This window comes from Haliotis rufescens, unplaced genomic scaffold, assembly GCF_023055435.1.
Source record: "Haliotis rufescens isolate VD_foot unplaced genomic scaffold, xgHalRufe1.0.p SCAF_20, whole genome shotgun sequence".
NCBI lineage: Eukaryota > Metazoa > Mollusca > Gastropoda > Lepetellida > Haliotidae > Haliotis > Haliotis rufescens.
Genome location: NW_025963891.1, coordinates 8,297,384 through 8,324,342, shown reverse-complemented (window position 1 = coordinate 8,324,342; position 26,959 = coordinate 8,297,384). Strand labels below are relative to the sequence as shown.

Sequence of the window (26,959 nt, the reverse complement as noted above, 5' to 3'; positions counted from 1 at the left end):
GTATGTAACAAGATGACTTGCGATCACAAACAATGTCACACTTTAAGACGACGGAGTACAACAGGGGGACGTGATGAAAGGCCCAAATGAATTGTTCAAGTGCATGTCATACACACGGTGGAGTATGCACACACAACTGTTCAAGTGCATGTCATACACACGGTGGAGTATGCACACACAACTGTTCAAGTGCATGTCATACACACGGTGGAGTATGCACACACAACTGTTCAAGTGCATGTCATACACACGGTGGAGTATGCACACACAACTGTTCAAGTGCATGTCATACACACGGTGGAGTATGCACACACAACTGTTCAAGTGCATGTCATACACACGGTGGAGTATGCACACACAACTGAAAGGCGACAGCTGACTTTACGCAGGTCTGCTCGTACAAACACAGTGCAGTTGTATGGCGTCATGCAGAATGTCAACGAAGATGACACAGGAGTGAGCGAGTGAGTGAGTTGGGTTTAACGCCGCTTTTAACAGTATTCCAGTTATATCGCAGCGTGTCAGCTTAATGTGGGAGGAAAGCCCAAAGTGATGCAGGTCTTAGACGTTTATCACTTCGGTGAAACCCACGAGCACGGGTATGGTGCTGACAAACCTAGAAACATAATCGGGGCAAACCGGGATTCGAACCCACAATCATAGGTTTCTGGCGTGCCCTAGGGACGCAACTCTGCACAGCGAATCGCGGCGCCTTAGACGACTGGGCCACCCGTAGATGACACAGGACACGCTGATTGGACGAGTCAATCGTCAGGTTATCGCGTGGTGTCAACACAGGAGCGTAAAAATAGTTATTACCCGTATGGGCTCAAATATGCAGTGTAATAACTTTTTTATATTTGCACAGTGTGCAATTAATGATTCTCAAACAAACAAGACTACTGTACATTCTGTCTATGTTGTTGTTATAGGTTTTGGCATTTTTTTCAAATGAAACATAAAACATTTGACAGGTTTTCCGTGTTTCCTCTTCTAAATGTGAAATGCATGTCTCTGCCGATGCACGACGGGGGCTGTCTGTCAGTGACGAGATCTTGTCAAAACAAGCCTTGTATTAAAAACCCCCTGATGAACCTTTTTGGAAACATGTCTTCTTTATCAATGCTAGATAGTGTACGCTGTGTAAATCGGACAGAAATATAACTGCATTAATGTGATCTTTATAGTTTTTTAACAGAACTATATTTTTCACGCGTAACAACACGTTAATTGAGAAATGCGATTGGAGTAAATGGACAGTGTTTTTTCACACGCGGATTGATACAAAACAGCTGATTCTTGATCGGCGAGAGGTTTTTTCCCTTGAAACGTCTATAATATGATTATGGGTAACAAATAGAATAACCCACTCGGTACGAGTGATTATGTAAAATATGACACTCGGGAAATTAATGTTGTAAAACATAAATTGCACTCGTGACATATTTTCCGTAATCACTCGTACCTCGTGGGTTATTCTATAAATATTTCACTGCAGTGAACATAACACTTTGACGGAATTATTGTCATACAAGAGTTACCTCCCGGCAATTGTCTCCCTTTATGGAAATGCTCCCTGCATAAATTATATACTCAACAACAAAAGTTCCTGTGACACCAATATTTTATTTTTTAAACAAGTAAAGTTTGGTTTTCAATATTGTAGTACATGTACGGAATCAAGTCACAAAAACGCAACTGCTACAGAAAGGCGAGCATTCCACGCAAAAGTTGACTTTTATGCAAGCCCCATGCATTTCACTACCCAAGAATGGGTATAAACACATGTGCGTTAAAGGGATTCCATATGCATTGTTTAGCATCGTGCTGACAACAACCGCTCAGAAAAAAAATAAAAAATAACGCAATTATTCAACATTACGAAATGCCACGCCTGTCCGAAAATGAGTGTCTGCGAGCCATTGGTATGCTTGAAGCAGGATCGAGTCAACGTGATGTTGCAAGACAATTTAACGTCCACAGAAACACCATTCCAAACATTCCAGCAATATCATGGCGGAGGACACTAGGAGTGGGCTTCACACATTGTACTCATGTCGGGAATCGAACCCGGGTCTTCGGCGTGACGAGCGAACGATTTATCCACTAGGCTACCCGACCGCCCCTAAATTGCCCAGAGCAACATACATTATATGTATTAAAATATTAAAATAGCTAAGAACATGAGATCTTAAAAAGTCATATAGTTATGTCATGAAGTTATTTCACTTGTTTTCTCCACACCATACCCGGGCAAAGTGGTACACATCTACTTTTGTCCTATAAATGGAATTGGCATCACCCGTTTGTCTGACTCGATTATTTACGGACTGCCGTTATATAGATGGATTATTGCTGAGTGCGGCGTAAAATAACAAAGAAACAAACTGCGTCACTTTGGATTTAACTTCCACATAAGGCTGGCACGCTTTATATATGCATGATATAATACTTACTTTTAACTTCAAAGCGGCATAAAACCCAACTCACTCACACTTCTGCTCGTACATGATAATGACCAAGCAGATAAGAAAAAAATGTTATCTGACCAACGTTCCAAAGACGTTGTGGTGGCACAGAACGGATTGCATCTTCAGTCATCCACGAACTCTGTATGAATCAAACACAAAATGTACTTTTTTCAAAGTTCCGGGAGATGGAACTTTTTGCATTCTTCAGACCTGAAGCACGCTCTGTGGTAACTCTTTCAACTTTGCGTAACCTTCTCGGCTTAAAATATTAAATATACAGAACCGCAAAAGAAACGTCACCCCAAGTAACATTGCTTTTCCTAAAATTTCTGAAATTTAACATTACCTTGTCCGGAAAAATGAAATTTGATGATAAAAATACAAAGCAGATGACAATATAACCGATCGCCCAAACGCATCACGGCAACGGCCATGGTAATCCGAAGCACGTGAGTTCCGTGCAAATTGAAATGCACATGCGTCCCCCCATTTCTTGCCCTATAAAAATCCACCCAGAACGGATACCATTCATTCGTTATTGAATTGCTACCACAAAGCCCACGATTGCAAGCTGGACAAACCCCAACGGTACCAGACCACCAACACTCCAGATGACCGACCACGTAGTGGAAACCAATGGTAACCACCCGACGTCAGGATCGTCAGATTGTGCGACAGCATCTTCAAGATCGCTTTGCTACTGCTGCGGAAACTGCTCGGCAGACCATGGGGACACACCAGCGACACGTTAGTGCGGACGAGGTGACACCTCCACTGTCACAGGCCACACCGAGGACCAATTCTGACACCACGTCATCGCCGGGACCGTCTTCAATGGTCAACACAGCACCAGCATTGGCGCCATCTGCAGTGGAGATGAGTCCTCTTCTCAGACGAGAGCCGTTACTGTAAACAGCAGATGGCAGAGAGAGAGAGAGAGAGAGAGAGAGAGAGAGTCTGGCGACGCCGTGGGGAACGTTATTCGGACGTTTGTGTTGTTGAGAGAGACTCGTGGGGTGGTCCGAACATCATGGTGTGGGGTGGAATTGGTCTTGCACAGAGGGTCGGCCCTGTGGTCTTCCAGAACATCGGTCCAGGGAGAGTCAATGGTGTCACAGCAGCTTGGTACATTGATCAAGTCTTGAGACCACGCGCCATACCTCATTCTGCACGTCCCCGCAACCACGAGTTTCAGCATGATAACGCCCCTGTCCACACTGCGAGAGCAACAAAAGACTTCCTCCAGCAGAATGGCATCAGAACCATGCAGTGGCCTGCCCTCAGTCCCGATTTAGATCCCATTGAGCACCTGTGGGACGAGATTCAAAGACGGCTGAATTACGTCCGACCAAGGCCGACAACTGCAGCTGAACTGCGTTAGGCGTTCCTCAGAGTGTGGGCTCAAGTGCCTATATCCTTCAGCAACCGCCTCATCCATTCCATGTATCGACGTTGCACGGCAGTCATCAATGCACATGGCGGACACACGAGATACTGACTTGTGATGCCATTTTCTAAGAGACTAGTGCTATGTTTCACTTTAAGAACATTTGACACTTTAATTTCAACCTTGATGATCAGTTTTGCCAAGTTTCATCTTTTTAATATGAATTAAGTATGTTTACAATGTTTGGACAAATAAGTTTTCTCATATATCTATCCATGGTGACGTTTCTTTTGCGGTTCAGTATATATTTGCCATTAGAACACAATTACGAGTATACCCTTCATCTATGTGTGTATGTGTGCGTGCGCGCCTTTATTTACAGACCGCCGTCATATAGCTGGAATTTTGCTGAGTTTGGCGTTAAGCAGCAAACAAACAAACAAACACTGTGCATATGCACTTTATTCAGGTACTATGAAAACAAGATCCGAGATTCTGGCGACAGTCATGGGGTCACTTGCCAACAATTTGTTACAACGAACGTCTGAGATATTATATTGGTTATTGTGTCCGTCTCAAATAGATCTTTATACACATTTCAAAAACTTTGTTGTATCACAGCGCTTGTAAGGCCTGCCTCCTATTCCTTATACGGCTGTTAAACAACAAAAACAACAACAAACAAACAAAAATAAACACCAGGACCTTCCTAGTCGTGTAAGTGTTACGGTTGGCGTAAGTCTATGTTAAAGTTTTGGAGTTAAGACCGTCTTAGCTCTTAGGGACCGACCATTTCATACTGTGAGGTGGGGGTCTGGTTGTATGATTTTACACTTTCAAAAATTGTTTGCCACAAATATTACATTGCTGCAAAGTTCCTCGCGTGGATCGCGTGGTCAGGCTCGCTGACTTGGTTGATGCACGTCATCGTATCCCAATTGCGTGGATCGATGCTCATGATGTCAATCACTGGATTTTCTGGTCCAGACTCGATTATTTACAAATGATTATTCTCTGGAAGAAAATAGTTCCTACTCGGTTCGAATCCCGGTTCGCCCAGATTATGTTTCTAGGTTTGTCAGCACCATACCCGTGCACGTGGGTTTCACCGAAGTGGTAAACGTCTGAAACCTGCATCACTTCGGGCTTTCCTCCCACATTCAGCTGACACGCCGCGATATAACTGGAATACTGCTAAAAGCGGCGTTAAACCACACTCACTCACTCACTCACAAATGGTTGCAATACAGAACAAGTTGTGTAGCCTCCTACCCAGACTTGACGTGGCAACAGTCACTCCTACGTTGAAGTGAAGTACATATACAACAACGCCTAGCCAAAGCGTTGATGACTGTAAACGTTATTTTATTCAACCATGCACAAACATATGCATTGACAAACATGTTTGTAATTAAAAACAAGCTGTGTAACCTCCTACCCAGACTTGACAAATCTTGCGACATGACACAAGTCAGTCGCACAATGAAATAAAGTTATATATATAGCTAGACCTAGCCCTAGAGTTGGTAATAGTTAGCTTTCAATTAAAGGAGCTTCAGGTCTTACGTATTAATGAAAACTTGATTTGCTATTTCAATTCCTAGATTTCTTAATGCTATCCGTCTCACTCATGCACTACGTGCAAGACATTAAGCGATTTTGTTTGCAAAGCAATAAACTACCGGGCAAAAGAAAGTTTTCACTTTAAAAATAGTTGTATAAAAAGCAAAAAAACTGGTACAGGTTTGAACCCCCGCAGAAAACATTCGCCCAAATGCAACATGACCACAACCACAACGCAGATTTTCCAACGCAGGTTTCCAAATCATGCATTGTTGAAAACGTGTAAAACGTGATTTTGAGACATTGGTCCAAATGCACGTGCGTGATTGTGGCATAAATACCGACGTTGGACAGAGCAGGCATTCAGTAAGCAAAATACCACCAAGAATATGCCCAGACTTACACAAGTGCAACGAGACAGAGCGATCGGTATGGCCAATATGGGGGCTACTCAACGTCAGAAAGCCAGAACCTTCAACTGCTCCCAGACCACCATCAGCAAGTTGATAATCGGCTACCAACAGACAGGACAGACTCAAGACCGGCCAAGATCGGGAAGACCGAGAGTGTCAACACCGACCGAAGACCGCTACATCCGTCAGATTCACCTCCGAAACAGATGTGTGACGGCGACGTCAACGGCGGCAACAGCACTAGGGCATGCCATCAGCAGACGAACAGTCCTTCAACGACTTCGTACGGCTGGTATACGAGCCTACCGACCCTTCCGTGGAATGGCCTTGACCCGTCTACACCGTCAACGCAGACTGCAATGGGCACGAACTGTACGTCGGTGGCAGCGACGTAACTGGGCGAGAGTGCTCTTTACAGATGAAAGTCTGTTCTGTCTGTTCAGGAACGATGGCAGAGTTCGAGTTTTTCGACGAAGGGGAGAGCGACTGGCGCCAAACAGCATTAGAGAAGTTCACCCGTTTGGTGGTGGGGGCGTCATGGTATGGGGTGGCATTTGTGGCCAGATTACAACACGGCTGGTTATCATCCGAGGAAACCTGAATGCTCAGCGATACAGGGATGAAGTGTTGAGACCTGTTGTGGCGCCCTTTATTCAACATCAGCCAAGAGGATTAATTTTGCAACAAGACAACGCAAGGCCTCACGCCGCCCGAATTGTTCAAGACTACCTGAACAACGTTAACGTCAACGTATTGCCCTGGCCACCTTGTTCTCCAGACATGAACCCCATTGAACATCTCTGGAAACATGTACCGCCTCCAGCGAACCGACAGGAACTTGAACAGACTCTATTGAACTTATTGAACAGGATTCCTGTTGACGTTATCCGCCGACTGACGACGTCAATGAGGACCGGAGGCGTGTGTTGGCGTGCATGGGTGCCTAGGGTGGTCACACTCGCTATTGATGACGTGTTACCTGACTACTGTGTCATTAATGGACTCTTCATGCACTTTTTCAATGAACTCTGATTTGTGTAATTTTTAATTTGGACCCCTTGACTCTTTCTTTGTGAATTGCGGAGAATGCAATATCGGCATTACGATGAATTTTCATTCTAATTCATGGAAAACGATTCCTGTTTATAAATTAATCATCATAAATCTCACATATGCCTTTGTTTTTGGTGTTTGGTCAAGTGAAGTCGGTGAAATTTTCTTTTGCCCGGTAGTTTATATTCATCAAAAGCGATGTCAATTGTTTTCCGTTTGTATGAGTGAAAGCTATTTATTACTATAGCGTTTAACAGGTGTTGACGATCATCAACAGAACATGGCACATAATCACAGGTCACAAGCTATAGAAATCATTCTTGACACGTACATGTACCGAATGGATATGTCGGTGTGGCACCCAACGTTTCCAATGAAAGTATGTATTATACTACTAAGAATGGAGCATGGAAATCTCCTGAGTTATCGTCTGCCCATAATCAGCCATGCATGACCGAAGAAGGGTCACAGAAATTGACAACTCGTGGTGATATGAAAAGTGAAATAGACTACGCCCTGTGATTTTCTATGCAAGGTGGCTCCGTAGAGAGTCCGTCAGAGGACAAGTGGATCCATGTGTAACTGCACATGGTGTTTTTTTGTTTGTTTGTGTGTGTGTGTGTTTGTGTGCGTTCGTGCGTACATTGTAAGCCTTAAATTACCGTACAAATGCGGCAACGACGTGTACAATTATGGTGGTATAATGCTGTTTATGATTCTCACGATACAATTTGCCTTTCAGTCCAATATTCACGGTGATCTTCCGTTACCTTGGTTTGAGAACTTGGAAACGGTAATTACCCGTGTCATAGATGCATTATGGGATAGCAGTTGACGAACGCCATTTTTCAAAGGGTAAATGGAAGGTCGCCACACAAAGAAAATCAGTGAAAATCTGAGCCATCCGCAAGTATGAGTCATGTAGACTATGTGTAGTGCAGGTAGCATTTCAGTGCCAATAATCACATTTTCACTACTCATAAACTGTAATAAAGTGTTTCTGCCGAGACGGAAATTTGTTTATGACCTTAAGTCATTTCAAAGAGCTCCTGGGTATAGACGTTAGGAACATTGGGAAATAACTACACAGCTTAAGCGACACGACTGACTCGAGTCTTCAAATACATGATTGACTACTTCCTTGTTATTGATTTAAGTCTAATAATGTAACATTTGCACATTTAACATTTTAACATTCCCAAAACCTTTTTATATGTTAATTTGGGTTAAGTAATTTAAACAAAATTGGAATAATGTTAATGTTAAGTCCTGCATACAATAATTATACATACTTATAATATATTTATTAATTATAATTTATTATATAATATATATATGCTGTAAACCCTTACCTGCTACAGTAGCTGTAGATACGGTCAGTGTTCACTGCAGTCTCCTGTTACAGTAGCTGTATATACGTTCAGTGTTCGCTACAGTCTCCTGCTACAGTAGCTGTAGATACGTTCAGTGTTCACTACGTATACAGTCTTCTGCTACAGAAGCTGTAGATACGGTCAGTGTTCACTACAGTCCCCTGCTACGGTAGCTGTAGATACTGACGTTTGAAGATGAATTGTCAAGTGTCAATGGACCCGATGCGACGTATATCATATCCCTATAGATTAATGTGTGTTACAAACACAGGTTCCAAAGCAATTCCGGATATTACGACAAGGAAAACCAATGACTGAAAGCATGAGTATATAGCAGAAATACGTGCGTGGAATCAAACCCGGGACTTATATCTGATGAAACCACGCATGTTAACACGAGTCGTGTATCGTATCGCAACTTTATGATCGATATCCTTATCGAACAGACCTTCTTATAAACTTGCTGTCTGGTTAATACATGCGTGCAATTGTGATAATTCGATGTACTATAGATCATGCGCAGCACTCAGTGTTGTGTGCAAGGTGAGCTAAGAATAAACAAAAACATCAAAGAGAACATTGGCTTTATTTATTCAAACGACTTGTTCAAAACGAAGAAATATAAAATTTGAGAATCCATCAACATTGAAACATCACGTATGTCAGATCATTATACATACACAAACATACATTATTTAATTTGCAACAACTAAAACGTAGCGATTAATGTAGGTCTATAACAGTATTTAAGTCCGAAACTTTCTCTTTCACATGCAGGCAAGGACAGCACAAACATACAAATTGCATCGTGATATTGCTGTCGTTATTATAAGGCTTTTTTGAGGGTAGAAATATAATGTAAAGAATATGATTGTAGATTCTAATATGCATGGGATGTATAGTAAGCTATACGGCAGACTTTACTATAGGACAAAGTGTGACGTGATGATTGGGTACCAGCCCTCTAGTCGTACTTGGCGCTCCCAGCAGTTCCCGACCCTGCCCTAGAACCTGAAACAGAGGGAGTTATCAAGTAGTTGTTTTGTTTGTTGCTTGTTTAACGCCGCACTCAGCAATATTCCAGCTATATGGCGGCGGTCTGTAAACAATCGAGTCTGGACCAGACAATCCAGTGGTTGACATCATGAGCATCGATCCACGAATTTGGGAGTTATCAAGTGGGAACGAGATTATGAAATAGAATTAATAGTTTACACAAACTTTCTCCTCGGAATCAGTTGAAGTAAACATATAACGTAATAATAATATTCTAATTCATCAGTAATCCTCAGTGTAATCTTTCTCACAGTTTAAAATAATACAAAGAGCAAATGAACAATTGAGTGGTCTAACAAGCAACTTATATCTCACAGAAACCTTACAACGCCAGTTGTGAAAAAAGCTTAAGTACTTACCACCTGGTCCGAAAAGCGTGGCATAGCAGGGGTTCTGACAATATAATTTGTCAGCATGCTGAAAGGGAAAGAAGCGCATTTCAAAGAATGAAGCCATCTTTTCTGTGAACAAAATGCCTATGAGACATTCTTGTGAGAGAAGCGGTTCGATTCGAAAGCTAAAAATCAGTGAAATTATACCAGAGATATAATCAAACGACACACAATCGTTGTTGTTACCGTTATTAAAGTTTCAATTATTCTGCAAAACTCTGTTAAAATATTTTGTTTAAAATAATTAGACGAACATTTTTTTCTCAGCGAAGGAATATGCCTTGAAGGAGTTAACATGTTGTTTATTTTCGTTCACATTAACTTCAAGGGGCAATGGAAAACATGTATCACTACGCACGTATGATTTCGACAAGTTTCTGATGTTATTTGTAATGTATTTTTGTTCTTCAAAGGAAAACAATAATGTGAAACTGATAAATAGAAATCATCACAGGTGTTTTTTGAATATGGGAAATATCTACCGCGTCCCGTTAATCGGTATTTGCCTCGCCAAAGCCACGGCGAATACCGATTAACTAATTAACTAATATAAGACTCGATTGATATTTCCCATATTAAAAAACACTCCATCGTGATGAGTGCTCTTTATATACAACAAATGGCCGTGACCAAAAAATAAGTTCGATATGTCCGTTAGTTCGTTATAAACGTAGTTTACTATATTTGAAAACGGTCGTATTCCTTGGTTTGTCTATATCCGTACTCAAGTGTTTAATCACAGTGACACATTTCTACTGCCTCCGTCACTTTGGACGAACCTCCAACATTTAGCTCACGCGCTTTTAAAATACTCGAATTAACTCAAACACTATTCACCTCTCACTAGTACTGACTCATAAATAATAACCACCAATCAGACAGATAATGTAATTCAATGTGGTCCTTCAATATTCCACGGAATAGATCAGACAATCCAGTGATTGATATCAAGAGCATCGTTCCTCGCAATTGGGATACGATCACATGCATCAACCAAGTCAGCGAGTCTTACCACCCGATCCCGTTAGTCGCCTCTTGTGACAAGCATAGACGCCATTTGCGGCAAGCAGGGGTTGCTGAAGACCTAATATTCCCCGGGTCTTCGCGGGTAGAAGGTTTAACGGTATATTTGTCACATGCACATTATTTACCTCGCATGCACTTCCGGCAGCTATGGATTTATTGCATCGAGCACATTTGTGGCACGACTTGTGGTAGTCCTTCCCGTTGGATACCAACTTCTCGGCTGAAAATAGTAAATATGTCTGTCAGTACAACAAAATTAAGTGATCATATAATAATATATTCATGAAAGGATGTTTCCTATTCAAAGGTGAAAAAGGTATGGTTCTGGTCCAGCTGTATACCTGCAACGCTACGCTCCAGTATGTATTTTATTATCTTCCCGAGGCAAGGGAGCTAGCGGACTTTAAAAGTCCAGTTTCCATCCTTGCCGAACAAGGGAATTCCTGGGCTCGATCGTAGCGCCACCAGTGGTTTTTACGAGTTATGTTCTCCTATGGACCAATCAGATTCCACTTCTCGTATCACTTGCATTTGTTTCAAGCAAAATGGCGGCGCCCAGTCAAGACGATCTGATCGATAATCAAGATCTATATTGTGATAAAACTGGCCTTACATCGTAAAGTGCATCAACTCTCGCGAGCACCTTGATAAAAAACATGAAAAGACTTGGAAAGTATATGTTGACAACGAGTTGCGGTGCACATGCTTTGCAAATTTCGATTTCGGTGCGCGATTTTGATTAGACTATGCATAGACTCGTTAGTCCAGCCAAAATGTAACTCCACAATACCGGCCTAGTTCGCCAAGGGTGGAAACTGGACTTTTAAAGTCAGTTAACTCCCTTGCCTCCGGAAGATGGTATTTTATGGAACTCCGAACTTGCAACAAGGAAGGCAATGTTGTGAAATAAGAATATATAAAGTGCAATACATAAATTCATTAATGTTGATTGAGTGTGAGTGATGATGGTTTTACATCACTTTTAGCAATATTCCAGCAATAACGCGGCGGGGGACACCAGAAACGAACCACATTGAACCCATGTCGGGAATCGAGCCCGGGTCTTCGGCGTGACGAGCGAACGCTTTAACCAGTAGTCTACCCGATCGCCCCATTAACGTTGAATATGTATTTGAGTGATGAAATAATTTTTTAAGTGACTATTTAGTTATAAATCGGCCAATACTGTCTGCTGCATTTTCAATGTCCTGTTGGAGACTGAAAGTCATAATGCAGTAAGGCGACACGAGTTACCCCCCTTTACTTGCAACTGTGCTGAACACTGATTCTCTTTAACGAAAAAAAACCATATTCCCTATAACACCCGCAATTATAAATATGACTGTTATGGCAGCCATATTGAAGTTATTTTTTTATTTCATATGCAGCAAGTACATGTTTGGAGATAAGGGTTGAGGCATATCTTTACTTCTGACCTAGTGACGGCATTTGACCTCTGAGATATCTTGGGACCTAACTCGGGTCCATTCAGTTAAAATAACTGCATTTTAACTGCTGTGAGCTGTAAATGTATCGAAGTTTTCAACGACTGATAATTCAATATATATATACTGGCAAGATCATCGTCTCAATTCTCAATTCTCTTACAATATTTTCAGCGAAAACTAAAAGAGTTAATGATTGAGTTTTACACGGCTCCATTAATACTCTAGTTATATCATCCATCCTAATCATGCGGGTTTTCGAACCCCTACCCGGCGACGAACCAACGCTTAAATAACCACTTCTATTAAGCTACCAATCAGTCTGCAAGGAAGGTTGCAGTCAGCGTAGCATGTTTAAACTAACCATTGTTTAAATATCCATCTTTGGAGTGTGTGTGGCTTTACCTGCATCGTCACATTGTAATTAGTATGGTATGTGTTTTCATGCACCGAGCTTCACCGAGCACGGCTTTTCGTCGGTTATTTTCAACCACCAGCGGTTATCTCCCCTATGAGGCGTAACACTAAGCCATAGTAAGGTAACACACCCTGGTTCACCAGGGATATTCGACATGTTCAGGTTGGGTTCTCCAGGGATCACGTGACCTGTGTGTACACAGTTGGCGGGTATTTACACAACCTAAGAGAAACATTTGTCTGTGTTGAGGAGAACACAATATTGACCCGTCCATTTTCTTTATACTGCTGTAGTTCTAGCTTTAGGTTCATTAGACTTTCTTCAAGAATTCAATGCATATATCTCACAAGTCCGTTCAACTCTAAACACCACAACGACGCACTTGACTGAACATACTGACTTTTACAATTACAGCTATTTTGAATGATCATACTACACGTAAATCCGGGGTGTCCCCCCATTAGTTAGACAGCCAGTTGTTAGACACCTTAAAATAACAACTTTTCTGGTTGAGTGCAATGCTGTTACCTTGATTGATAATGGAATGACCGGTAACCTCCCAAAACCCCTACATCCCATTTCCCCTACAGCTTAAGACAACAAAGTTCACGGTCCATGGCACTGCTAATCCCTAGTCTGTTACCTATTTCATACAATGGAACAACCCAAGAAACCCGAATAGATTGAGATAAATATTTAATTACGATTACGATATTATTCAAAATTCATAATACATTATAATAAAATGTTCATTTTTCACAATTCATAATACATTATGATAAAATGTTCATTTTCAAAAGTCATAATACATCATAACAAAATGTTCATTTTTCATCTCAACTGTAAATCGTCTCATCTCAGTTTCTCAGTGCAACAAGCGTATAGTTGACAAAGTCATCTATATCCCCCGCCCATTTTAACACGTTATGGTCCCAAACCAGGTAACTGACCCAACATTTCTCTTAGGCCATGTCAAAATAGCTGCAATGGAAATTCATGCAAAGTTTCGTAGAGAAATATTTAACGGTTTCTGAGTTATGCTCCGGAAACGATTTCGGCACGCACGCACTCACTCACGCACGCACGCACGCACGGAACCCATTTCTACATCCCCCGCCAACTTCGTTGGGGCGGGGGATAAAATTGTTTCTTCCTATTGTTATTTTTGTAATTTCTAAAAATTGTCTTCTCATCAAACAGGCATCTTTCATTACACTTACATTAATTCTTTTTTTTTAAACCTTCCTTTAAGTCCCCTTATCCCCTAAAGCTCTACCCCTTTCATTTCTACTACCTCTACTCCAGACCTTAAATCTCTCCTTTAGGTGAGTTCATAATGCCAGACAGGTAAATGCCGCGTGTTGTTTTAACTAATTGTAGGGGAACTGGGTTGTAGGGGAAATGGGATGTAGGGGTTTTGGGAGATAACCGAATGACCCATAGCTAAACATCTAGATACAACAAAACAAAAAGACGTGTTAAGTCAGATGTACTTATTTTATAAACGTTCATCTCAGAGTTGAACACTGGATTTGAGAAGAAAACACAAACAATATCAAAAGGTAACAATGATGAAAACAGTCCCAGAAACACGACAAACTGAAGGTTCAAAAACAACTATGATACCCGTATCTAATACACCCCCATCGTATAACCATTTCTTGTTTGTTTCTTTTTTTGCCACCATCAAACATGGGTGTATACTTTTATTGCGCGACAGTTTAGGTAGTTGGGCGGTTGTTGGGCGGGTGGCATATGTGTATCGTACACTCATTGATCATTGTCCTATTAACCCACATGCAACTGTTACTAGGACCGGGTAGACTCACTGTGCATTTGCACCAGATACAATGTGAGGGAGCGTGGAATCACCTTGCGACAGTCGCGAGACTGCCTGTCGACATTTCAATCGAACGTCTAATACCCCGTTGACATGCGCCTCTATACATATGTGTGTATATGTGCATACGTGTGTAGAAATACATACGTGAGTATACTTGTTATGTGAACCAGTTTACTCGTGTATGTATATTTACACCAGGAGCAAATTTGCATGTCTGGAGCAGGTGCAAATGTAAATTTGCACTGTGTGTATATGTTGCAATGTCAACGTTTATGTCCTTTTGCCATCACCAAACACATCGTCAACAGTCGCCAAGTGTTATGCGTATACACTGAGTTGAGCGGACGGTATTTCCTTTTGGTTTCAAGGTGTCAAAACTTTGTGTACAAACTAAATCAAACACATGTTGCTTCACGCGTAAATTTTCTTCTCATCCAAGTCGTAAACAGACTGACGAAAATGTGTGCCTTACACAATTTACATACTTTATTTACACACTTAAGTTGATTTTCATGTGAACGCATACTATTAGTCAATTTACATATTCACACGTATGTATAGTAACACATGAGCAAAATTACTTACGTTAGTAAATGTTGTGCATGTGAACGGTATATGTAGGTGTACGGGGCGGTCGGGTAGCCTAGTGGTTAAAGCGTTGGCTCGTCACGCCGAAGACCCGGGTTCGATTCCCGACATGGGTACAATGTGTGAAGCCCATTTCTGGTGTCCCCCGCCGTGATATTGCTGGAATATTGCTAAAAGCGGCGTAAAACCATACTCACTCACTCACTCGATAGGTGTACAGATTTCATGGCAATAATTACCCATCCCCTGCACACACGAAGAGATTTATTGACAATAAATATTTGATCACATAAAATTATAACACCACGAACATAAACATAAACAAGCAAACAAAATAAAACTTATATAATACCGACTTAAACTGCCGGGCAAAAGAAAGTATATACCCATATTTGATGGTGGCTAAAAACTCTTATGGTCTGTGGCCATGAGCGTTCACTGTACGTCCCAGCGTGTGGACATGCCAAGACATGAAGCTACTCTGTATCGGAGTGAGTGAGTGAGTGAGTTGGGTTTAACGCCGCTTTTAACAGTATTCCAGTTATATCACGGCGTGTCAGCTTAATGTGGGAGGAAAGCCCGAAGTGATGCAGGTCTCAGACGTTTACCACTTCGGTGAAACCCACGAGCACGGGTATGGTGCTGACAAACCTAGAAACATAATCGGGGCGAACCGGGATTCGAACCCACAATCATAGGTTTCTGGCGTGCCCAAGAGACGCAACTCTGCACAGCGAATCGCGGCGCCTTAGACGACTGGGCCACCCGTGCCCCCTCTCTGTATCGGATGGTGGCAGAGAGGAGACCTCGCTTTCTCGCCTTCAATTATGGTCGTGTGAAAGCGATGTCCCCTCTCGGCCACCATAGTATTGTCATGTTTTATGCCAGCCCTGTGGTGTGCTTAGCCGATTGATTTGTAGACGCAGGGGTCCTGACAAGGAAACCGGAGCTATTGTATTCGAGCTTAGATTATCAAGAAAGCCAGGATGCAGCTAAGATGCAGCGCCACCACTTTGTTACAGAACACAGGAAATTCTTCATCACGTTCTGTAACAAGAACCGTGGTAGCTACACAGCTAATCAGTTGATGGAAACTGTTCATCTTGTAAAGTAGTACTTGGAATGTTGGAGACTGTAGTCAGTATCTAGAGTCGTACAGAGTTGCTAGTCCTAACAGTGAGTGAGTTGGATTTAACGCTGCTTTTAACAGTATTACAGTTATATCACAGCGTGTCAGCTTAATGTGGGAGGAAAGCCCGGAGTGATGCAGGTCTCAGACGTTTACCACTTCGGTGAAACCCACGAGCACGGGTATGGTGCTGACAAAGCTAGAAACATAATCAGGGCGTATCGGGATTCGAACCCACAACCATAGGTTTCTGGCGTACCCAAGGGACGCAACTCTGCACAGCGAATCGCGGCGCCTTAGACGACTGCCCCCCACCCCCCCCACCCCCCACACACACACTGCCAGTCCTAACATATTGGTATGTTGACAGTAACTGAGTGTTAGGTTAGGTACACCTATGTGGGAATCGAACCTGGCCCTAACCCATTGCCCCAGCAAACGTAGCGCCATTATGTTAGGATTTATAACAGTGTTTGTAAAAAGCCAGTAACACGACCAGCATGCCTCTATCACCGGTCAACAGATACTCAAGCTAATATTCAAGCGGTACACCCAGCTACTATGAATATCGTTCGAAGTTCAGATATTATCAATATTAGCTTCAGTTCACAATTGAGAAGGATAACCTATTTGACACCATACACAAGTGGTTACACCCAGCCCAAAGGCTACACATCAGTATTGAATCCTAATAGGGACATTTGGCATATATATATATATATATATATATATATATATATATATATATATATATATATATATTATTTCAACAACAATGCCACAAAGTGACAACGTCACAAAAGGTCAAAATGTCGCATTGTCGAGCTTTGGTTCAGTTTTACACTATGCATTTGTAAGGGCGACAACGGGACAATGCGAAAACGCAAAATGTCCCTTCCAGAATTCCATAGATTTGTGTTCATGGGTCTATTGTAGTCCATGTTGCCTCTGTTCCTACACGAGTGTCGATTTCAGATAAGTGTCATTTTCCTTATCGCAGATTCATGGCAAAAAAGCCATCGACCATCGTCTATTTCAGTCTAGAACAAACAGTGATTGGCTTCAGCCCTTCTTATCTCGCCCACGCGGTGAATGTAGATCTCATATGAGAATTACTACAATCTACAGATGTCGGTGTGAAGAAAACATAACAGTCACCGTTTAAAGACATTGACGTCGTTCGTCCCGATATATGGCGTACACTGCCGAAACAAACTCAATGAAACCATCGGGCACTTGCTCTTTAACAGACGCAAGTCCAGAGCAAACTGATTATATTTGTGTCAGAATCGTTTTAGCGTTCACACTCTAAATCGTATATATCATGTTAAAGCTTGTGTTAGCGATGCGCTAAACTAATCCGATGATCATGGTAGAAGGATCCGAAAACACTGCAGGGACACTGCGCCCCTGGTGGTTTTTTTCTGTACCACGATATTGTACGATAATCAACAACCACGAGTCGTGCATTTCTTAAATGTTTGCCATCTTGAAACAAATACCTCCACCCAGCTGTTCTAATAATAAACTGCTCATCACACTGTTAATGATCATTTTGCAACCGTCTTCCTGTTGTAATGGGGTCTTCCCCTGATTCCCTAAGCCAATAAATATGGGTCTCTCCCTTCAAAACAATGTTGTCGCTTAAATTGAGAAAGAAATAATTTCGATGTAATATACCCCTTTATAAAAGTTCCATTGGTCATTGAACTGTCCTCATTGGCTACATGAACTTGTGACTTGCGCAATCGGTAAGCTTATATATAGGTGTCGCGTGACAACCATTTTGGAAGACGCTGACGTAAACGTATGAAGTACCCGCTGCTTGTCATATTGTAACAAACCTGTTGAGGCTATTGAGTGAGTATACGATGTTTAACGCCCTTTAGCAATTATGCAGCAATATCACGGCGAGGAACACCAGCAATTGGCTTCAGATATTGAACTTTGTGCGGAATCGAACCCTTGCCGTCGTCTTGGCAAACCAAACCTTCAAACTTTACCCCCCCCCCCCCCCCCCCCACACACACACACACACACACCACACCCGAGTGAGTAAATGTGTGAATGAATGAGTAGTCGGTTATTTTAGTCCTCTGTCTTTAACGCTGCTTTGACCTGTGTTCCACTCATGCCTTATATGCCCTTGTGATGCAGGCCCCAGAGGTGTGGCTTCAAACTGGACAAATATGTCTTTCTGCACTAAATTAACCTCGCCTACAACATGACTTGCCATTGAATCAGCAGCATTGAATATGTTAATAATTAAACTCTCGCCGAGTCTCGCCCCGGCCTCGTTTTGGCTGCAGACCGTTGGTTCATTGACTAGAAACCTGAACACGGTTCTCACGTATTGACGCAAAGGGCGTGCGACACCAGCCAGCCTTATGCAAATATGTCGGGGGATATCTTCCCTGGGTCACCCTTCTGCTGCACAGGACGAAAGGGCTTGAAGGAGACTTGCACAAGTCTCCTAGGCGAAAAGGTGTTAGTTTAAATCATAATGTCTAGATTCTATCAACAATAAAAACAAGTTGTCCCATCAGAGACCGGCGTCCTTAGATTGTACTGATAGAATTACTATACAACCATGAAGCTTAATTCAGTACAGACTTGGAGCAAGACTAGGCCGGAAGAAGACTTGCACACATCTCCAAGGCAAAAATTATTAGGTTAAATCATAATGTCTAGATTAAATCAATAATAAGAAAAAGTTGTCCCTATAAGAGACTTGCGTCCTCAGACTGTCCGCTTATCTAGACTTGCCTATTATAAGGTTAGAATTACAATACACAACATGGGCTTATCATTAAGTCCAGCCTTAGAGCAAGGCTAGGCTGAAGGCTACCAGCGCGAGTTTCATTATGGATCGACCATGTCACATTCTGCGGCGAATAGGAAAGGCAAAAAATTACTTGGGAGCCACATTACTTTATTTATCATAACACGCAGCGTGTCAAGCCAACGAAATTTTAGTTACTAGTTAAACCTGAAGACAAATTATTATTTACGGGAACAGATAATATTTCATATTGATATATTGTTCTTTGCAAATTACTGAGTTACGTCAACTATGTTTACACGCAGAGGGCCTGGCCCTGACTGAGATGAAATTATAGCGTGTCTGTCTAATATGTTAATATCTGACGAGAACAAACCCATTGTAATTATACAATTCTAAAAATGTACTGCCCCAAACGTCAATCTGTATCAACAAGGATTTAGAGTTTGACAACGATTGCATTCTGAAACATGACAAGCCTTTAAACAGTGTTTTATTTCCAGACATTTGCAAACATTTATCGTAATGTGGTGATGTCAAAGACACCATTAGAGTCAATTTGTGTGAAATTGTTCTGATAAAATGAAACCCCTCAACTCGAACGTCATTAACTCGAAATATCTTTTTTGACGAAAGTGACTACAGAGTCTTCATCGATAAATAGTAATATCGACGCTCCGTTTATGTCGAACTACTGAAGCTGTATTTTGTTGTTCCTCTGGACTCCGAGTTATTATGCACTCTAGAACCCCAGGAACACGTGACTCTGTACAGGGAAATAACATCAGAAAGAATCACCTGCGTTACATGTCCTATACAAAGACATTTCAAGCTAAGGACACGAATATAAAAGTTTATTGTATGTCTCCTTACACAGAGCTACACACGTCCTAGTGGTGATTCTAAAGCCGCATATGATGTTGCACTGTGTACTTATGATACACATTAATAAAAAAGGGGGGAAAACTAAAGGCTACACGGGGTTCTGAATAAATGTCTAATAAATTTCTAAAGGGGTAGATTGGGACAGCGGGGTCGGAACAATGACAGGGGAACACCTGCTCTGCAATCGGTGCTCAGGTCGGTTCTACGATGCTGGTGTTGAGTTCGACCAACACACTGACGGTCAGTATTGGACCGACAGGCTTTAATTTAGTCTGTATCTTTCGGGGGTGTTATCTGTGATGTGGTGTACATGTAACGGAGCCTGTTTGCAATGTCTATTGTATTCAGGTGAGGTCGCCGAAAGCCCGGTTCAGGTTTGCGCGGGAAATAAGAGGGCGTTGCCTCGTTCTGAGTCGGCGACAAGTCTCGCGACGAGAAATGACACATCACTCGCACCATGCATCGACTGAAACTACGCCTAGCTCGCTTGTGACAACAGTGAGCTTATATGGGACAAGGAAATCTACATGTCCGGTTAGGGCAAGTCATGTCTAACTTACTTTTTATAGCTGTTAGATTAAGTTATTTTTAGATGTGTAATGGATTAAGATAAGGGTCTGAAATCAGTTAAGAATTTGTAAAATAGTTAACTGTGCACTACATTTAGTTTTGCTAGGACAGGTACATTGTAGACTCGGTATAGAACAAAGACGCGAGGCTCTTGTACATGCAACACATTCAGTCTATCAAAAGTGACACTTGTCAATCAAAACGGTTAATGACAACTCACCCACGTAAAATAACATTGGAAATTATACAGAACATACTTTCACACGAGAAATGTATCCTTATTAAAAGTTGACAATGCTCTATTTTTGTCAGGCAGTCAGCTCGTATCTGGAGAGGGGGTCTTATCTAGAAAGCTATTATATGTAAACGCCCTAGCTGATCTCTCGTGAGATATTGAAAGCCCTGTAAAATTGGTTATTTTCTCGTTCATACTTTAACACTGCATGTTTGTCATAAGAAACAGCATTTTGTGGTTGTGGTGGTGGCGGTGGTGGCGGTGGTGTGTGTGTGTGTGTGTGTGTGTGTGTGTGTGTGTGTGTGTGTGTTTCGGGGGTTCTTATCGTGATTTAACAATATTTGTTTGTAATTGTATTGTAAATTTTGTTAAAAATAAACAGCAAAATTGTATTTGTAAAACGTATACTATTTGGGTGCGCTTTTAATACAGAAATGCTCGCACATACCGATCTGCGTGGCTTAGCCCCAATTGAGTCAATAAGTTGTTATTTTTGTTGAACATATGTTACAAAATGATATATATGGTCATATGTTTTTAAAATAGTCAACTTGATTATATGCTTTAAAGGGGGGTGGAAGGTGTCGGTGGGTGGGGGTGCGCACCTCGGGATCCCCGTCTTGATCTGTGTACGTGATATATATGAATGTAAAGTGTGTTTCAAAACCTCTGGCGCAGATTGATGAGCCTGTGAATTGCGTCACCATGGACTGTCAATCAAGTAACGTGAGCCCTATATGCATAGCCGCAGTGAGACTATAATTGATGTCGATTTCACCATCGATCACGAGACAGGAAGCTGCAGCCGTTGTACATTTCTCTCCCTATCGAGAAACCCACATGCAGCCACGTGCTTGTGGATGGATCGAAAATGAATGAAATATGCACATTATGTGGCCAAAAAACCCAGATTCTTCTTTCAACCGAGCACAAACACTGCCATCTGCATTGTATATCAGGCGATGCAGGTTTGGATGCATAAATGAAGCTTTAATTGTGCTATTTCAATCGCGAGGTTGTGGACGCAACCTGCTTCACAAACCCATCTCCTGCCAGCAATCAAGTGATTTACGTGTAAAGAAATATTCATCCAAAGCGATATCAACTGTTTCACGTTGTCTTCCCGGACGTACCGACATTAATATTCATATCGATTAATCTGCACAGTATTGCGTATACATAATTTGAATTTAACATTTTGAACTTGTTTTAACGTTGACTTTGTTTGGGAATCTGAAGAAAGCCCAAGGGTCCATCCTCATCCAAATAAAACACCTGTACACTTTACATTATAGAATAAGAGAGGAGTTAACAGTCTACATGTACCATGGCATCTATTGCACTGACAATGAAGCTTGGACATCTAGGTAAATGCTGTCAACTAGGGCTATCGAGTGTTCCACGGAGACGACTAAGTACAACACATTTCTGACATTCCCCAGCGTCGCACCTCATACAGCCACCGGGCCGAGAATGAGACTGGGGCATCATGGAGTAGGAAGATGAAAGATGGGGAAAATCACCGCCAGGGCAAGGAAATTCGAATCCTGTTGTTACATACGTGCTCTGGAAACCAATGGCGGGGTGTATACTTGAACTCTAGTAGCGCTCCTAATGGAAACGTAAATGCTTTGACAAGGTCGTAATAAGTCGTACCTATGATGTTTATTTAGCGGATATATAAGTACACCGTCTGTGTGGTACATCTCACCTATTAATCAGGGAAGTTCCCTGGCGATAATGGGAAACCTAGTTAACTCGAAGACCTGGGATGAGTTGTCCGTTGTTCGAGACATGCAGACCACAGTCAACAACTATGCTGTCAGGACCATAGTCACATAGATTTAAGCGACATATCGTGGTAGTTGAGTTTGGGTTATCGAGGTTTCTTATTAAAGGGACATTATTATGTACCCAGGATTCGTTAGTCCAGACATCTGGTAAAACGGGTACCTCCCAGATCGATACCGCCCGGATTAATCCATTAACTTCAGAGATGTTAGTCTGTCTCATAGTCCCGGAACCATATTATTTTCCCTTTCGCCTACCCCGTTCTGTATGCAAAACCCCGAAATGAAGCAAGTCTAGATTTTCCTCACGTTTAGGTTCTGATTCTCCCATCTCACTGGGGCTCCGCTTAAATGGAGTTATTTGTTTCTATCAATATTTAATTTTCAGAGACGAAGCGTTAGTCAACCGAAGTGCACACCGTCCGGATTAAGCGGGTATCCCTGTTTCGAGAAGTTTATCATCAGGTACATGCTTCAAGCCGTTGTACTGACAAGTGATGCAGGTGACGTGGCTATTGGTGCTTGGTTGATGTACAATGAACACCCTTGAACAACCGCTGTGCCCATCCTCAATAACGCCCAAACACAATGATCCGTCTTTGTTTGTTGTTTAACGCCGCACTCAGCAATGTTCCAGCTATATGACGGTGGTCTTTAAACAATCGAGTCTGGACCAGACAATCCAGTGACTGACATAATGAACATCGATCTACGCAATTGGGATACGATGACATGCATCAACCAAGTCAGCGAGCCTGACCACCCGATCCTGTTAGTCGCCTCTTACGACAAGCATAGTCGCCTTTTACGGCAAGCATTAGTCTGTCTTACAGACCCTGATACAAATATATCAACTACAGCCCATGCAAGTCTATAACGTTTGGCAAGTCTAGATTACTGCAGTATCTGAAAATGAAGAGAATCACTGGGCTCCTTTTTTATTATATTTTTATTAAGATAACTGAACAACTGTTTTTTTCTGTACGATATGTTCATTTCAGAGACTATATGTTAGTCTGGGCAAGCATGGGTTGCTAAAGACCTATTCTACCCCGGATTTTCACGGGTCGATCAGTCATTAACCAAGTCTACACCTAAACCGCTGCCTGTTCCATACAAAACATGCCAGCTGCTATAAAATCTAGTCAAAGCAAGAATGTCTCCTACCACAATTGTACATAAAAAGACCTAGTTCAAAACCAAACTGACAGGCTGTAACCATTGGAACGACGAAACCTCCACGAATCTGCAGATATGATCTCCTCTATGTTTCAATTATCTCTTTTGTAATTGTTTCCTTATAGATTGCTTAGTATTACACAATATTGTCACTCATAAGCCCCAACTGATATCATGCAGACCTGTTTAACATTCCAATCAGTGTCGTCCTTCACATTGTTATACATCACTACTGTAATCGACCTCCGTTGTAGCAATGTAGACGATATTCCGCTCAACACATGAGTCATGCACAATATATGTGTAGGTATGTATGCTTCATAAAATGACAGCTTCAGGCAACATCTGGAAAAAGGTGTCATTTTCACGATAGATAGAGCTTGTGCATTTCCAAAACGTGCGCTATTATAAATAGATAAATAAATAAATAAATAAATAAGCCCACAATAATCTGGTTATTTATTAGTCGGATATATCCTTTCTTTAGAAAATAACATCTGATCTTGGGATGTTGAATAAAGGATAATACTCAAATCGTCGAATGAGTAAATGAGTGGGCGTTTGTGTGAGTGAGTGAGTGAGTGGGCGTTTGTGTGAGTGAGTGAGTGAGTGAGCGTTTGTGTGCGCGAGTGAGTGAGTGGGCGTTTGTGTGAGTGAGTGAGTGAGTGAGCGTTTGTATGCGCGAGTGAGTGAGTGGGCGTTTGTGTGAGTGAGTGGACGTTTGTGTGCGCGAGTGAGTGAGTGGGCGTTTGTGTGCGCGAGTGAGTGAGTGGGCGTTTGTGTGCGCGAGTGAGTGAGTGGGCGTTTGTGTGCGCGAGTGAGTGAGTGGGCGTTTGTGTGCGCGAGTGAGTGAGTGGGCGTTTGTGTGCGCGAGTGAGTGAGTGGGCGTTTGTGTGCGCGAGTGAGTGAGTGGACGTTTGTGTGCGCGAGTGAGTGAGTGGGCGTTTGTATGCGCGAGTGAGTGAGTGGGCGTTTGTGTGCGCGAGTGAGTGAGTGGGCGTTTGTGTGCGCGAGTGAGTGAGTGGGCGTTTGTGTGCGCGAGTGAGTGAGTGGGCGTTTGTGTGCGCGAGTGAGTGAGTGGGCGTTTCTGTGCGCGAGTGAGTGAGTGGGCGTTTGTATGCGCGAGTGAGTGAGTGGGCGTTTGTGTGCGCGAGTGAGTGAGTGGGCGTTTGTGTGCGCGAGTGAGTGAGTGGGCGTTTGTGTGCGCGAGTGAGTGAGTGGGCGTTTGTGTGCGTGAGTGGGCGTTTGTGTGCGCGAGTGAGTGAGTGGGCGTTTGCGTGCGCGAGTGAGTGGGTATGGGAATGAGTGAGTGAGTGAGTGAGAGGGTGGGCGGAAGGTTTGGTGGGGGAGTTTACGACGCTCTCAGCAAGTGTTCCACACATAAGCGAGGGGGGCAACTATGCTTGTCGTAAGAGACGACTAATGGAATCGGGTGGTCAGGCTCGCTGACTTGGTTGATGTATGTATCCCAATTGCGTGGATCGATGCTCATTATATTAATTAACGGACTGTCTGGTCCAGACTTGATTATTTACAGACTGCCGTCTTATAGCTGGAATATTCGTGAGCGCGGCGTTAAACAACAAACAGACAAGTTCCTGCGTTAATATGCGGCAGGCGCAGGTTGATATTTTCGCCATGTATTTACTAAGCTAACAAGGGCAAAGTGGGGGCATTAAAATGTGAAATAGACTACGCCCGATGATCACACATGCAAGAAGGCTTCGAGTAGATCCGTCAGAGGACAAGTGGATCCATATGGATCCACTTATTGTGTGTGTGTGTGTGTGTGTGTGTGTGTGTGTGTGTGTGTGTGTGTGTGTGTGTAACTAGCTCTGCCCCACTATCATAATAAGGGAAATCATTTGTTTTAATTTTAGAGGGTGAAGTGTATCGTGTAATAGATTTCATCCACTATATGTTAACGGAAGGTCCGGGGTTCGATCCCCGGTCTAGTCATACCGAGAGACTTTAAAAGATGGTACTTGTTGTTTCCCTGCTCAAGTTGCTCGACATTAAGGGGCTAAAACTAGGACTGGTCGGCTCGGTGTCAGTATATTGTGCAGCATGGTATCTCAGTGGGCTAGCACTAAAAATCGGTATTATTCCGGACTAGTACAAGCAGCCACACACACGCACACACGTCGCTATACATACAAGTGAAATGATCTTGGACGCGACGTTAACCTCACTGACAGCAACAGTTAAAGCACACCCACAGAGATTGCCATTCACAATACCGCCTGGACAGGCATGGATGATTCACGACCACGGACAACGACCACGGACATAGCTGCTACACATGATACAGTGGGACACTTACAACGGCTGTTGACGCCGTTGCTGTCCATTGCATTTGTAATCAGTTGAAAACGAAACGATTTTCTATTAGCGTTGAGGGTTGGAGCAATGCTACTAATGTGAAACCTGTCAATAGGGGTCATGTAACATCCTCGTTATTCAGATGATACATGTAGGTATCTGTCACATACATTCAACCTATATACCGACCAATGAAGATCCGAGTTAGAAAAAGGTCTTCACTAACCCATGCTTGTCGTGAGAGACGACTATGCTTGTCGTAAGGGGCAAGTAACGGATCGGTGGTCAGGCTCACTGACTTGGATGATGCATGTCATCGTATGGATCGATGCTCATGACATCAATCACTGGATTGTTTGGTCCAGACTTCAGGAATATTGCTTAGTGCGGATTGAAACAACGCACAAACAATCAAGTTCCTGTGGGTATATGCTACAGGCGCAGGTTGATATTTTCGCCATGTATTGACTAAGCTATCTAGGTCAAAGAAATTGACTCTCGGGGACATCAAAAAGTGAAATAGACTACGCCCTATGATCACACATGCAAGGTAGCTCTGGTGAGAGTCCGTACGACTGAGTATGGTTTTACGCCGCTTTTAGCAATATTCCAGCAATATCACGGCGGGGGACACCAGAAATGGGCTTCACACATTGTACCCATGTCGGGAATCGAACCCGGGTCTTCGGCGTGACGAACGAACGCTTTAACCACTAGGCTACCCGACCGCCCCAGAGTCCGTAAGAGGTCATATACCTGGAATAGTGCTGAATGCGGTGTTAAACAACAAACACCTTATACCTACATGCATCCTACACTTTGTTAAAGAAATATACTAATGCCCTTTTCAAGGTACAATGTCATTGAACTCACATGCATACAAGTACCCATGTTAACAGATCTGACGTATATTTGCTATTTATGACAACCCGTGTTTCTAGTCCTGTCAGGTTAGTATTGTTACTTCAAAGATTTACAGTCTACAAACATTTACAAAATATTGCAGGTTAGGCGTTTACTAATGTATACTTTAATGTCA

General features: G+C 42.5%; 1 protein-coding gene across 1 annotated transcript in view; it reads right to left on the bottom strand.

Moving 5' to 3' along the window:
* The window catches only part of LOC124133208 (cysteine-rich protein 2-like), a 40,720-nt gene that overhangs the window by 13,308 nt on the left and 453 nt on the right, over window positions 1-26,959 (bottom strand). The window contains exons 2-3 of the mRNA XM_046497509.2: window positions 10,860-10,954; window positions 9,676-9,733 (exon numbers count right to left, since the gene is read on the bottom strand). Coding sequence (XP_046353465.1) covers window positions 9,676-9,733; window positions 10,860-10,954 — 153 coding nt within the window. The remainder of the gene's footprint in view (window positions 1-9,675; window positions 9,734-10,859; window positions 10,955-26,959) is intronic.